Source organism: Chironomus tepperi, unplaced genomic scaffold (genome assembly GCF_022539635.2).
Source record: "Chironomus tepperi strain 1889 unplaced genomic scaffold, CSIRO-AGI_Ctep_v1 contig_3, whole genome shotgun sequence".
Taxonomy (NCBI): Eukaryota; Metazoa; Arthropoda; class Insecta; order Diptera; family Chironomidae; genus Chironomus; species Chironomus tepperi.
This window is the reverse complement of record NW_027226125.1, coordinates 89688-104404: the sequence shown is the minus strand read 5'-3', so window position 1 is coordinate 104404 and position 14717 is coordinate 89688. Positions and strand designations below refer to the sequence as shown.

General features: G+C 34.1%; 1 protein-coding gene across 2 annotated transcripts in view; it reads left to right on the top strand.

Moving 5' to 3' along the window:
• LOC139088370 (cyclic nucleotide-gated cation channel subunit A-like) overlaps positions 1 to 14717 on the top strand; it is a 59056-nt gene that overhangs the window by 30011 nt on the left and 14328 nt on the right. The window contains exons 1-3 of one of the 2 annotated variants that reach the window (XM_070638733.1): positions 10997 to 11450; positions 12823 to 13041; positions 13109 to 13271. In XM_070638733.1, coding sequence (XP_070494834.1) covers positions 11388 to 11450; positions 12823 to 13041; positions 13109 to 13271 — 445 coding nt within the window. In that variant the 5' untranslated portion in view covers positions 10997 to 11387. Of the gene's footprint in view, positions 1 to 10996; positions 11451 to 12822; positions 13042 to 13108; positions 13272 to 14717 lie in introns of those variants that run through there. The other variant, XM_070637938.1, reaches the window with a different exon arrangement.

Below are 14717 nucleotides of genomic sequence, written 5' to 3'. Positions count from 1 at the left end.
AGTGTAAAATTTTGGAACTAAGGGACATTCAATAAAAAGTGCTCTTACATGAATGTTAGATCCCGATTGATATAATCGAGAAAGATTCCATCACGACCATATTAATTTACTTTCTCCGCAGGACGTACGATCTTACACGTGTTACGTCCATATAGGCTGAAAATAGATGCGACCGCCATTTGCCTTAACAGACAAAGAGACAGCTTTTAGGTACCAGAGTGGTGTTTCTATACCATAAAACGGACCAACGATGACGGAGCCGTCATGGCGAAGAATTTTTCATTTCTGTTACTTAGAATCTGATATGCATGCAACGATTATTTTATGATAAATGCCGTACAAAGCTACAGAGCCATTAAAAAGATTTACAGCTCCAAAAATGATAGACATCATTAATGAATAAATCAATGTCGTAGCCAGAAATTCAGTTATTTCAAAACGATATTTGATATAACTGATATCGACTAGCTTCCCAGACTGGAATATTACACTTCAAATGTTCCGAATATCACAAATAAGTAAACCAATCTATAATCCAGCACCAGACTGTCGCGGTTTTTGGAATGTGCCGAATTTAAATCGAATCAGATTCACGACGGCCTCAGGATGGATTGTTGATCGATTACCCGATTTGTGCTATTCGGGATATTCCTTAATTCTAAATAAAATTCTCTAACCTTAATAGACAAAATGTTTACTTTTCCTATAATTATTATTGCTACTACATAAAATTTGCCTTGAGAAAAATATATAAGAAAATTTCATTAAACTTCCACTCAATTACATTCTCAATTGCGAATCATAGAATGTAGAATGAAAAAAATAAAAAAATTTTTTCTTTTCGTTTCCATGACAAAAATTATCTTACATTTATGAAAGACGTATAAAATTCATCCGTAAACATCCTTGAGCATTAATCAACTTCGACAATTTTTTTTATCTATATTCCTTAGACAAGCAAAAGGAAAGAAATTGTTGATGTAATATCTCATCATGCTATGTCATTGTTGCTGGTGATGTTTGCGGCTGCATGAATTAATTTTTTTTTTCTCTCCTTCCGTTGATGTAGATGAGAAGGAAAAAGAGGATTAAATACGAGTCAAATGATATAAGCGCATTTCCTTTAGGCTATAATCCAATATTCTTGACTCTTTACTGTTTATATCCGAGCTATAACATTAATCATTTGTATGACATGGAAAACAGATTCACGATCTGAATGTTATTGACCTCCTTTTCTGCAGCACATAAGAGCTTTATAGTCCTATAACTTAGTTCATACATCAAATTTTTAGTTTTTTTTAAAACTTTTTATTTGGCAAACTGGTTGAAATCATAAATCATGTTGAGAAATGTTTATTAAAATTTATGGACCAATAGAGATGATATATTGATAGAATCTTGAATATATGTGAGGATGTAATTGAAGCTTGATGAAAAATTTCATGCAGATTTTTATTGATCATGTGTGTAGTGAGAGATGTAATTTGATGCCTAGATGCAGCAAATATATTGTTGTGGTTTTGTTATACATATTGTGGAAATGACAATTGATTTGGCTCAATATTTATTTAATTGATGATATTTAAAGCTTGGAAATGTGTATTTTAATGGCTTTAGATCAGTGATGGGCAACCTTTGATTTATGGCGGTACATCTTGATTTTAAACTTCTATATGATCAAGGATTACCATTAATTGGGATGTCACATCCACGTGCCGCAGCACATAAGTTGTCCACCACTTCTTTAGATGCCGTTTATTCTAAAATTATAATAAACAAGTACTTAAAGTAAATAGAGCATAGATTCCATATAGCTACCAAATAGAGGTGTCTTCCATTTTTTGTTCTTGACAGAGCTTTAAAAGCTCTGTATCGGAGCCCTGTTCATTCATGTAACTAGGAATTATTTACAATATCTTCATTATAATATTAAAAACAATCCATTAAAGAGCTAAACTTAATCTACATGAACACAAAAACTTTATTTACGTAAATCAACAATTATACTTTTACTGTTTATTAAACCTTCTAAAAGTATAAATTATTTTTGGCTCTATAACTTTTACGACATCTACAAAGTACTTTTCAGACTAAATTAACCTATATTTTTGCTTTCAATGTATTATGCTAATTAGGAAAATTTAATATTGTTCTAAAATTTTAAATGGAATTTTGCCAAAATGTTAAGACTGAAAATATGATGTTGACGCTGTTTGCTTTTATTATGAGCCTGTGAACATTTTGAGCATAGACATTATTTAAGATATTTTTGGGAAAAATAGAAAATATTTAATGTGAACAGAACCAATTGGCTTGCCTTTTTGGAATTTGGTTGAAACTCTATGGAAGTTTATGTTGAGTTGTTTATCCTTTCGAGGATTAAGACACCAACATCCTATGTTCCTAACCTAGTTACGTCTTCTAAAAAGGATATTCCTATGCTCAATTTTGTAATCAATTGTAGTCAATTAAAAGTAACTAAGATATTTCATATAACATGGAATTGGACTTACTGGACGATTGTTTGCCACATGCCAGCCATATGGCTTCCAAATAGTGATGGTAACCATTCCGAAAAGCACAATTGCTAATATTGGGTTAATCAATCAAAATTCAAGCACCAGATCGACCAAACTCTTGCACCAAGTCAGATTCGGTTTATATCCGAAGCCATGCCAAAATCTCGTTGATTTGTTGTCTGATATTGTATTAATTAAAAGATTTGTGCTATTCAAGCATGATGGAGCCTTAAAAGAATTGTTGTGTGTTTTCCATTTCAGTTCCACTGGTTGTTTGTACTGCTTCAAGCTCGTTCTAAATTAAAATCTATTGATCAATTGAATTCCGACTCTAATACCAACATTTCTCATAACTATTGTGCTTTAAAATTTCCACTATTATATTCGAATCAAAAGCTTTAATCATGAAAAATTCTAAATAATAGAAAAAAGTATTCCCAGCTTGATTCCCATTCAATCAATTTCCAACGTACTTTTTGTCGTTATGTGGGCGAGTCATTTCAGTTTTATTTCCTTATTAAGTTTTCTTCACTCAAGAAATGAAATCTCCTTTTTAAAGAGCTTTACTTTTTTTCTATTTATATCCTTTATTCATCTGGGAATAAGAAGTCAACATCTGTTGCTATAAAATGTCTTATTTTGATTCATATCTTTTTTTAATAAAAATGTACATTTTCTACTCTATTATTAACCTCTTTCAGTCATGTGAAAGGTCTTATGGGACTATTCACAAAGGACGTCCTAAACACTTCGTAAATATTAATAGAATAACCTTTGTTACAAATATTTGCTTCTATATTGAGATTCATGCAGTATACCCGAGCGATACAATTGAAGAAAGCTCTAACTTGAAGCGTTTAAAGCTTCGCAAAAGTTCTTTTATTAACATCAAAGGAAGTTGTCTTTATTTGATAGTTAAATGTAAGCTACACACGGAGGCCTTCTTCATTTGTTTCGCTCAGGATGTTATTTGATTCTATTCCTTCTAAATGTCACTGGATCCAGTGATCAATTTTTTCCAGTGGTGGTATGGTACGATACAATACGGTGTGAGTGCACCGGTAGTAGGGCATAGTGGTACAATGACATGGTATGGTATTGGTGTACAATTGATTTGGTTATGCCATTGGTGCAGATATATGATATTTCCGTGCGAGGTCGCCGTACCATACCACAATCGGAGAAATCAACCCCTAGGTATATGTAGTGTGTGAATTTAAGATTTTGGATTTTTCTCACGAAAATCCTAAGCAAATAAAAAGTTTTGTCCAAAAGAGGTTGAGGCGATGTGAAGATCCCTGAAACCGCCATTTCAAGACTCAGAATGTTAGACAGACAAGCAGAAAATTCTAAAAATTGAACAATTTCATTGAATGATTGAGTCATGCTAAAAGTCTGACAACATTATTGAATGACCTCTTTATCAACCATAAAGACGTATTACTATCATACTTAGAAATACAAAAGAACATATGATATGCAATCCTAGTCTCATGTAATATTCCTATATTTTTCCAATAAAATACATAACACAATATGCAACAGATCAGTTTCATGTTTTGAAATATATTGTGCTTGGGGATGACAATATTGTATTAATTAAGTAAGATATGAATCTACTCATTCCATATTACATAACCATTAGACAAGTAATCTACATGTATGTTAGCCACAACTCGTTTTAACCACATATTAAGGCTAAAAAGACATGCATCCTAAATTCTATTCCACTTTATTATTTCCCAATTATTTCCTTTCATGTTTAAAAGAACAATAACATATATTCATTGGAACTGCCATTTGCAATGCCCACCCATAATGTTTAGCAAATTAATATATCCTGTGTTTTAACATAGCTGTAAGCAACGGGTGGTCAATAATAGCGATAAAACAAGAAAGCAACTGTTAGAGTCAAATTATGGATGATAATTGTGTCAAATAGGGTAAAAAAAAAGAATTAGCACAAAACTCATGTTGTGAATATTTGTTGTTAATAAAACAATTGAAGAAGTTTTAATGCATGCTGCAGGTTATTCATTATTATTTGATAAGTTTTAATTAATTTCATGAAATGGCATCATATTGTTTTTTTTTTGTCAAGACAACAACTATATTGTCAGTGAGCTGATAAAGTTATTATTGAAATCAGCATGAATTCTAATTAGATTTGCCTATTTTGATTAAGATCGTATTAAAAGTTATTGGAAGTTCTTTAAAAATTCCATGAAATTTCTCAAGAATTTGACAAAGGGAATCCTTAAAGTCAATCATTCATACCACAAAATTGATTAATATTTATTATTAAACCATGCTATTCCTGTGACTGTTACCCTTCAAACTGGGTTGTTTGGATAGGCTTTTGATCTATCCATTCAAGTACATATCCTGACACAGAGCTCATTCGACAGTGGTGCATTTTGTGATAATAAGGAACACCACGAGAAGGTATGCGACTGACATTAGATCAGATTTGAAATCAGACTTCAGCTTTTCCAATTCCTCCATCAATGTAATTAAGCTAGTTCAATTTTGTGAGCATAATCATAGTCAAGCTCTTTGTCTGTTCGAGTTTGTAATTTACGATTGATCTTTCAGAAATTTTACATCCATGATCAATTAATTAGCACATCTAAATTGAGATTCATTAGTTATACCCCCTCGACTAATGCTTTGAAGCATTAATTTTAGAATTTTAAAATACAACCAAAATTTAGGTATAATTGTTCCTAATTTATGAATAAGCAAAAAACTCTAGGAAATTTTCTAATTACGCCTTAAAGCATCTTATAGTAAATACGACAAGAAATATGAAACTCAATGTGGTAATTACGTGAAGAATAGAAGGTATTGTGCATGAAAAAATAAAAATTTCAAAACAAGGAAAGATATTGGATCGATAGGAAGTTAATAACTTCAGACTCGCCCTCACAATATGATCTCAAACCATTTGTCTTTCCACATTCTCCCATTAAATTTGCTTGCACGAAAGCAACTAACTAATGAGTATTGTTAATAAACAAGAGAAATAGCGCCTTAGTAATAATTGTTATGTCACTTTCCATTTATTTCATTTTACTCTATGTCCCTTCTTTATGTATTTCTGCTGCGTACACGAGTTTTACGATGGCTATTGATACTTCTTCTTCTTTTAGTTTTTCGATAAAACAATTAAATATTTTTTTTTATATTTACATATTTTTTGTTTTCGTTTGAATTTTTGAAATTGACATTCAGTTCTTGCTAGCTTTTGTGTCCAAACAGATCGATGGACATTTTTTTCGGTTTCTCTTTCTCATCATTCGGGTGTAAATAACATTAATTAAGTTTAAAGTGTGATGTGACACTGAATAATACATAACAATTAATCAGAATCGGAAGTCTATTGATTATCATTGGATTGTTGTCACTTATTAAAGTTTATTATATATTCAATCATAAAACAGCATGCTGTTTTCAATTATTAAAACGGAATTAAAATTGTCGAATTGGATTATGAACAAAAATATTATTTTGACTTGTTGATTATCATGTGTATTCAATATTTTGTGAACTTGACCATAGCTTTTAATGATTATATTCAGCAACTAACGAATCCATATAAAATTAATGATCAAATTTAAGTTTTGCTGATGCTTCAAGGATACTTTTGATTGAAACTGAACAAAAACTGGGTTCAGAATACTTTTTAATTAATTGGCATGATTTCAAAATCCGAACAGCACATCCTTACATGTAATGAGCGCTTTGTTCCCATAAAAATGGAACAAAATTAACCGTCATGGTGCTCTCAGAACAACTTCACGTCTTCACCGTTTATACAAAACGGTACATGAGCATTCTCATGGGTATCCTTAATTATTATATTTGAGTATGTTCAATTTTGAGAGGATGCTTCTTGTCTGTTCAGGACAACCAGTTCGACAGAGCACAGCTACGTCGCCGTAGCAACAGAAAGATGTAAAGTTGTCTTGACAACACTAAGACGGCTTATTTCGACCCATATTCACGGAAAAACTTGCAGTACGCTGCATTGTGTCTCACGGAATAAATTCTCAAAGATTTATGCTTGTAATTTATTTAAAATTATCTTTGTATGTCTTTGAATTCAAAGTCCCAAGCCATCCCAAGTGGACAGAAATACATTATAATAAGTTAATGGCTAGTCAATGTCCAATTGTTACTTTCTATTTCTAACGTATTTTTGTCCAAATAGGTGTTCCACGCCAAGTTGCTTTTTGACCTCCATGAAACTTTTTCCCTTTGAAATTCCAACTAAGTCCAGAATTTGTTCAACCTTAATCAAACAATCCTGTACTTATCTGATATTTGATTGAGTTGTGACAATTCCAGCATTTTTACCTCGTTTTTCTTAACTTGCTTTCTTGTCTGTCTGTCTGTCTGTCTGTCTGTCTGTCTATCTGTCTGTCTTGATCAAATCTTGCGATTGAATTTTCGACCACTTCTACTGCTCCAATCGAGCCGAAATTTTTTATGGATGTGTATTCTCGATGACAATACAATATTCAAGCATTTGTGAATCATAAAACTGCTTGGTTATGCTATAATTAATTAATTTTCAAAACAAGATTACGTATCACATACATTTTACGTACGTAATTTTTACGTAGTCTTTAAAAATTTTATTTTTCAAAAATTCCATGCCGGTCATGAGTTCAAGTCTCAAATTTTCCAACTTTTTTTGTCGTACTTTTTCAATTCTTTTTCATACTTTCTTGATAATTTATAATGTTTAAAGACAGAATTTTCCATTTTCACACTTTTCTAAGCTATTTTCCAATGTTTTCTTGGAGTTTAAAATTTTTCATCACGCATTTTCACACAAAATTTTACTTTCGAAAGAACTATTCCTTGATTATCAGAAATCAAATTTAAATAAAAGCTAATATATAAATTTCTTGATAATAATAATAATTATAATAATAATATTAAATAACAACTTTTTGTTTTTAATACTATGAATTGCAGTTCATTAAAATAAAAATTATATGTCGTGGTGGCGTAATGGTTAGAGTGCAGGTCATGGTAAACGTGAGGTCATGAGTTCAAGACTAGGCATGAGCAGTACTTTTTTTTATCATTTTCTTTTTTTTGGATAATTTCATAAAATTCAATGTTTTGATTCTGTACTAGCTTAATTCTTCAAACTCATGCCAAGCAAAGCTTGGCCAACCGGTCTAGCTTAGTTCTTCAAACTTATGCCAAGCGAAGCTTGGCCTACCGGTCTAGCTTAGTTCTTCAAGCTTATGCCAAGCGAAGCTTGGCCTACCGGTCTAGCTTAGTTCTTCAAACTTATGCCAAGCGAAGCTTGGCCTATCGGTCTAGCTTAGTTCTTCAAACTTATGCCAAGCGAAGCTTGGCCTATCGGTCTAGCTTAGTTCTTCAAACTTATGCCAAGCGAAGCTTGGCCTACCGGTCTAGCTTAGTTCTTCAAACTTATGCCAAGCGAAGCTTGGCCTACCGGTCTAGCTTAGTTCTTCAAACTTATGCCAAGCGAAGCTTGGCCTATCGGTCTAGCTTAGTTCCTCAAACTTATGCCAAGCTAAACTTGGCCTATCGGTCTAGCTTAGTTCTTCAAACTTATGCCAAGCGAAGCTTGGCCTATCGGTCTAGCTTAGTTCTTCAAACTTATGCCAAGCGAAGCTTGGCCTATGGTCTAGCTTAGTTCTTCAAACGTATTCCAAGCGAAGCTTGGCCTATCGGTCTAGCTTAGTTCTTCAAACTTATGCCAAGCGAAGCTTGGCCTATCGGTCTAGCTTAGTTCTTCAAACTTATGCCAAGCGAAGCTTGGCCTACCGGTCTAGCTTAGTTCTTCAAACTTATGCCAAGCGAAGCTTGGCCTATCGGTCTAGCTTAGTTCTTCAAACTTATGCCAAGCTAAACTTGGCCTATCGGTCTAGCTTAGTTCTTCAAACTTATGCCAAGCGAAGCTTGGCCTATCGGTCTAGCTTAGTTCTTCAAACTTATGCCAAGCGAAGCTTGGCCTATCGGTCTAGCTTAGTTCTTCAAACTTATGCCAAGCGAAGCTTGGCCTATCGGTTTAGCTTAGTTCTTCAAACTTATGCCAAGCGAAGCTTGGCCTACCGGTCTAGCTTAGTTCTTCAAACTTATGCCAAGCGAAGCTTGGCCTATCGGTCTAGCTTAGTTCTTCAAACTTATGCCAAGCGAAGCTTGGCCTACCGGTCTAGCTTAGTTCTTCAAGCTTATGCCAAGCGAAGCTTGGCCTACCGGTCTAGCTTAGTTCTTCAAACTTATGCCAAGCGAAGCTTGGCCTATCGGTCTAGCTTAGTTCTTCAAACTTATGCCAAGCGAAGCTTGGCCTATCGGTCTAGCTTAGTTCTTCAAACTTATGCCAAGCGAAGCTTGGCCTACCGGTCTAGCTTAGTTCTTCAAACGTATTCCAAGCGAAGCTTGGCCTATCGGTCTAGCTTAGTTCTTCAAACTTATGCCAAGCGAAGCTTGGCCTATCGGTCTAGCTTAGTTCTTCAAACTTATGCCAAGCGAAGCTTGGCCTACCGGTCTAGCTTAGTTCTTCAAACTTATGCCAAGCGAAGCTTGGCCTATCGGTCTAGCTTAGTTCTTCAAACTTATGCCAAGCTAAACTTGGCCTATTCTAGCTTAGTTCTTCAAACTTATGCCAAGCGAAGCTTGGCCTATCGGTCTAGCTTAGTTCTTCAAACTTATGCCAAGCGAAGCTTGGCCTATCGGTCTAGCTTAGTTCTTCAAACTTATGCCAAGCGAAGCTTGGCCTATCGGTCTAGCTTAGTTCTTCAAACTTATGCCAAGCGAAGCTTGGCCTATCGGTCTAGCTTAGTTCTTCAAACTTATGCCAAGCGAAGCTTGGCCTACCGGTCTAGCTTAGTTCTTCAAACTTATGCCAAGCGAAGCTTGGCCTACCGGTCTAGCTTAGTTCTTCAAACTTATGCCAAGCGAAGCTTGGCCTATCGGTCTAGCTTAGTTCCTCAAACTTATGCCAAGCTAAACTTGGCCTATCGGTCTAGCTTAGTTCTTCAAACTTATGCCAAGCGAAGCTTGGCCTATCGGTCTAGCTTAGTTCTTCAAACTTATGCCAAGCGAAGCTTGGCCTACCGGTCTAGCTTAGTTCTTCAAACGTATTCCAAGCGAAGCTTGGCCTATCGGTCTAGCTTAGTTCTTCAAACTTATGCCAAGCGAAGCTTGGCCTATCGGTCTAGCTTAGTTCTTCAAACTTATGCCAAGCGAAGCTTGGCCTACCGGTCTAGCTTAGTTCTTCAAACTTATGCCAAGCGAAGCTTGGCCTATCGGTCTAGCTTAGTTCTTCAAACTTATGCCAAGCTAAACTTGGCCTATCGGTCTAGCTTAGTTCTTCAAACTTATGCCAAGCGAAGCTTGGCCTATCGGTCTAGCTTAGTTCTTCAAACTTATGCCAAGCGAAGCTTGGCCTATCGGTCTAGCTTAGTTCTTCAAACTTATGCCAAGCGAAGCTTGGCCTACCGGTCTAGCTTAGTTCCTCAAACTTATGCCAAGCTAAACTTGGCCTATCGGTCTAGCTTAGTTCTTCAAACTTATGCCAAGCGAAGCTTGGCCTATCGGTCTAGCTTAGTTCTTCAAACTTATGCCAAGCGAAGCTTGGCCTACCGGTCTAGCTTAGTTCCTCAAACTTATGCCAAGCTAAGCTTGGCCTATCGGTCTAGCTTAGTTCCTCAAACTTATGCCAAGCTAAGCTTGGCCTATCGGTATAGCTTAAACCTCCAAACATGTTCCAAGATTATCAAAATATTAAATTAAAGAATCATTTGACTAAAATGTTGAAAATAAAATACTTTATAAAAAAAAATTTTTAAAAAAACCTCGTTTTTCGCGTAGACTAAAAAGTAAAAAATAACTTTTATTTTGTGCTGTAGAGAAATTGGTTTGAAAGTTGAGACCACACATGAATTACAAACATGTACCTTGACTTTATCGTATAGTTCTACAACTAAAAACGAGGGCGCGAAGCTTTGATAAAATTCTGATACCAGGCGCCCTCGTTTTTAGTTGTAGAACTATACGATAAAGTCAAGGTACATGTTTGTAATTCATGTGTGGTCTCAACTTTCAAACCAATTTCTCTACAGCACAAAATAAAAGTTATTTTTTACTTTTTAGTCTACGCGAAAAAAGAGGTTTTTTTAAAAATTTTTTTTTATAAAGTATTTTTCCACTTTTTCATCCCAAACGACACGTGACGTTGTAAATGCATTCATCATGATGTGATGACGACGTCAGATGACGAAATATTGTCATGACATCGTAAACACATTATGATGAATGCATTTACAACATCAACGTCATGAAGTGTCGTTTGGACACAGATGTCATATATGTGTGTGAATGAATCCTGATTGCAATTCAATAGATTTGTAAAAGTTTCGAACAATAAATTCATTAAGTCTAAAAATTCAAATTCAGGGATACTTAACAATCAATTGGCAGCTGATAATCAGTGACATTAAACATTAAATAATATCCTCGATGCACTTTGAAATAGTGATAAAAAAAGACATACCGAAGTGTAAATAAATGCATATATCCATCATCACGCTGAATAAATGTGAATAATGACTATCGCATAGTTGCGCATATTAATTTAAAAAATTATTTATTTCACATGTTCGTGAAGCGTTTTTATTTTGTGTAAGGACGATAACAAGATACATGCAAAAAAGAATATAACTCAGTATGATTGCAAACGTTGTTCTGTTATGTCAGTAGCAGGTCATAAAAAGCAAGAAATAAAATTAATGATTGTGAATATATAACAGAAAAGTGCAATAATAAGTTTGATACATGCAAGTGAGCGACGAGAGCTTTTCAAAGTGATGAATTATGGTACAGAAAATTGAAATCGCTGTCATAAGCGGAAATGAAGCAAAGTGCGATGAAAAATTGGTAAAGTTGCCTTTTGTTGCCATTTGTTTACGTAGCCAATTCAACAAATATTGTTATTTTTATCGTCCATTTCATATTTTTTTCCATTAATATCCTTTATACATACATTTTGTCACTATTGCTTCATGTTTATGTTTAAAAAAAGGAAAAAGAGAGAAAAACTGTTGTAAATATTTACCGATATTGATATTGGATATCCATTTGTCTCCCCCTTTTTCCTCATTATTTCAATTGCTTCTCTTCCTTTTTTGACATTCTACGTTGATCTTCTGATGTTTAAAGGACAATGAATTACGGTTTTTGACTGTGCTAAAAATAATTTGAAAATATGTATATACACGTGGATTGGGTATTTGAGTAAGAAAATTTGTGTAAATAAATCATAAAGATTTAAGAAATTGTCAATAATTGTTGGACAATGACTTATTTATGTATGAAAATTGAATGGGTTGATGCGGAAAATCATACCAGAGCTTGAAATCGACTTGGATTTTGTATTAAAAAGTCGACTTGAGTTGACTCGACTTCGAGCTTTGAATTGCACTTTTTGTCATAAACCCGAGCAATTCGAAGTAAAAAAGCTCCAGCACAGAGCTTATAAGGCTGCCTTTAGAAGGCACACAGAATAAAAACTGCCGAAAATGCAGCTGCAGATCAGCGTGATTATGGCTCTAGGAGAGAATCGATGAAATCTGTTGTCTAGCCAAAGTCAAGTCGACCTTTGGTCGGATTTTTGGCAATTTCTAGGCAGTGTGTTTTCGGACCCACAAAAGGTCTTTTATTGACACTAAATGGAAGCCGCCTCCTTTTGACTTCCATATAGGTCCCATCTTTATGTGGCTTCCATTTAATGTCAATAAAAGAGTTTTTTACTTGTGTAGCTCTAAAAAAATAGCTATAAAATTAGCATAGTGGAGAAGGACTCGACTATATATGTCTTGCTATCAAGTCTGCGATATAGCGATGCCCTATCGACTCTATTATGATGTTTAAAATAATTTGCCTTATTAGAAAGCTTAAGAAAAGCATCCCAAGATGGTTTAAATCTTGACCTTGAATTTGAATCCAACTCTGTTCAAAGAACCTCCTTTTGCCTGTTGAAATCTCAATTAATAAGATTACATCTAACTATAGTTAACAAAACAAAAATCATCGAAAACTTAAACAATCGTGATTATTTTACACAAACTTTCCACACCGTGTCCTCCGTGTCAATGTCTCGTCAACAAATTCTTCTTCATTTGAACCTTCAAAATACAAAAAAATTTCTCCTATGTAAAATGAAAATACATAAAAGATTATTTATGAATAATATTAAGTCTTTACATTGCTCATGACTTTTCTTTTCCGTTTTTTTTTCATTACCTTTCAGAATTCATCGAATGATCATTCCTATTCCGTGTTTCGACGAACATTGAATGCATTAGGACGTAGAATATCGAAGAAAGGACATCGAACGAGACCGCCTGAAAAATTTGATCCCGATAAATTTTTAGACGAAATGGGTCAACAACAATCGTTGAGTGGCAATCCATCAGATGGTATCGTCAGTCGACTATCTTTCGATCCGTCCTTGCCCTCATATTATCGGGTACGCAAAAGTCTTTTAAATTTCATAATTTTATGTAAATTTATGTTCCTTAAATTCTCATTTATAGTGGTTAGCTGTAGTCTCCTTAGCGGTTCTTTACAATATTATTTTTGTTGTTGGACGTGCAATATTTTGGGAAATTAATAAGAAAGTAACGCTGCTATGGTACTTTCTCGACTATTTATGTGATTTCATTTATCTTCTCGACACACTAGTGCATGTACATGAAGGTAAGTTACATTTTATTGTGTTTAACTATAAAATTTATTTGAGAACTTAAAGCAATTAAGGGAAAAGCTTAAAGAAATACAATCCGATATACAGTTGCTGGAAAATAGCTTTAAATCTTGGAAATAATCTTAGGTGCAATAATTTAAAATGTGTCATTATACTTTCTAAAGTAAATAAAATATGAAGGTGCAATACAGAGTGCAAAACTGTATAAAATACAGATAAAATTGAGAATTCAGGTCTCATTACCCAGTATCGTCAAGCTTGAGCAACGAAAATGAAGAAAGCTCCATTACGGAGCTATTAAAGCTACGTCAAAGCTTTCTATTCATGCCAAATGGAAGTGGCCTCCATGTGACATTCAAGTGGCTGCTATCTGGCATTTACATGGAGAACCTATGGAAATCTGTCGCGGAGCTTTCTTCATTTGTCAGAAAATTTAACGATAGTCTCTGACGCAGGTCTCTGACGCTGGTACATTTCCTTAAAATGCGTTTCCAAGTGAATATTAAGCAAAATCTCGAAACAGCTCTTTAAGTTACAAAAAAAAAAATCAGCTGCAAAGTATCAAAAAGCAATTTCACAAATAATAAATTTAAATGTCAATCAATAGAAATTCATACGTACTGTACAAAATTTGACAGTTGAATTTTTCAGTTTTACGCGTCTTTACATCAAAAATTTGATTAAAAAAACCTTGAAAATACATCAAAAGCTTCCAACATTGAATAAGAAGCTGAATTCATTTTCATGGAATTGTGATAAAAAATTTAGTTCCCGTCCAACACACTTTTGAATGCTGGTTATTTGAGATTCTGATTGGGCAACTTGACAAAGTTAAAAACTAGACTAACGGCTTAATGCTGACATATTTAACGGTTTACGGAACATTTCAAAGAAAATGTCATCACTCAACCATAGTGATGGTTATTAACTAGACATTAGGTCAAGTTTACCACTTGGAGTTGGATGTTAACTTAGACTCAGCTGACGTCTTAAACTGGCTTTATCATTTGCTACCCTTTGCCAATTGGCAATACCATGTACTACACTGTCTCTAACGACAGCCTCCTTCCAAGAAAACAACCTCTTAAATTGCGGTAAATTTCTAAATTATGCTGATCGGACTATTCTCTTATTATTGTGTACGTCAGTACTTAAGTTTTGACATTTGCAACTTATCATAAAAAAAAATTCAAATTGACTACTGCTGCCGACGTCAGAAGGTTCTTTTAGGAATTAAAATGGATAAATTATAAAAAGAACTTTTATAGCATGAAATAAAATTTTAGACCCTCATTACGAAATGAACTTTTAAACAAAGGAAGAAGAGGATAGCCTTTATGAACTGAATTAGAAAAAAAATTTGTGTGGAAAAAGAAAAGTTCATGATAATTTCAAGGAAAAATCTCGTCTTTTTCTCAAAATGTGTCAGAAAAGTAAGG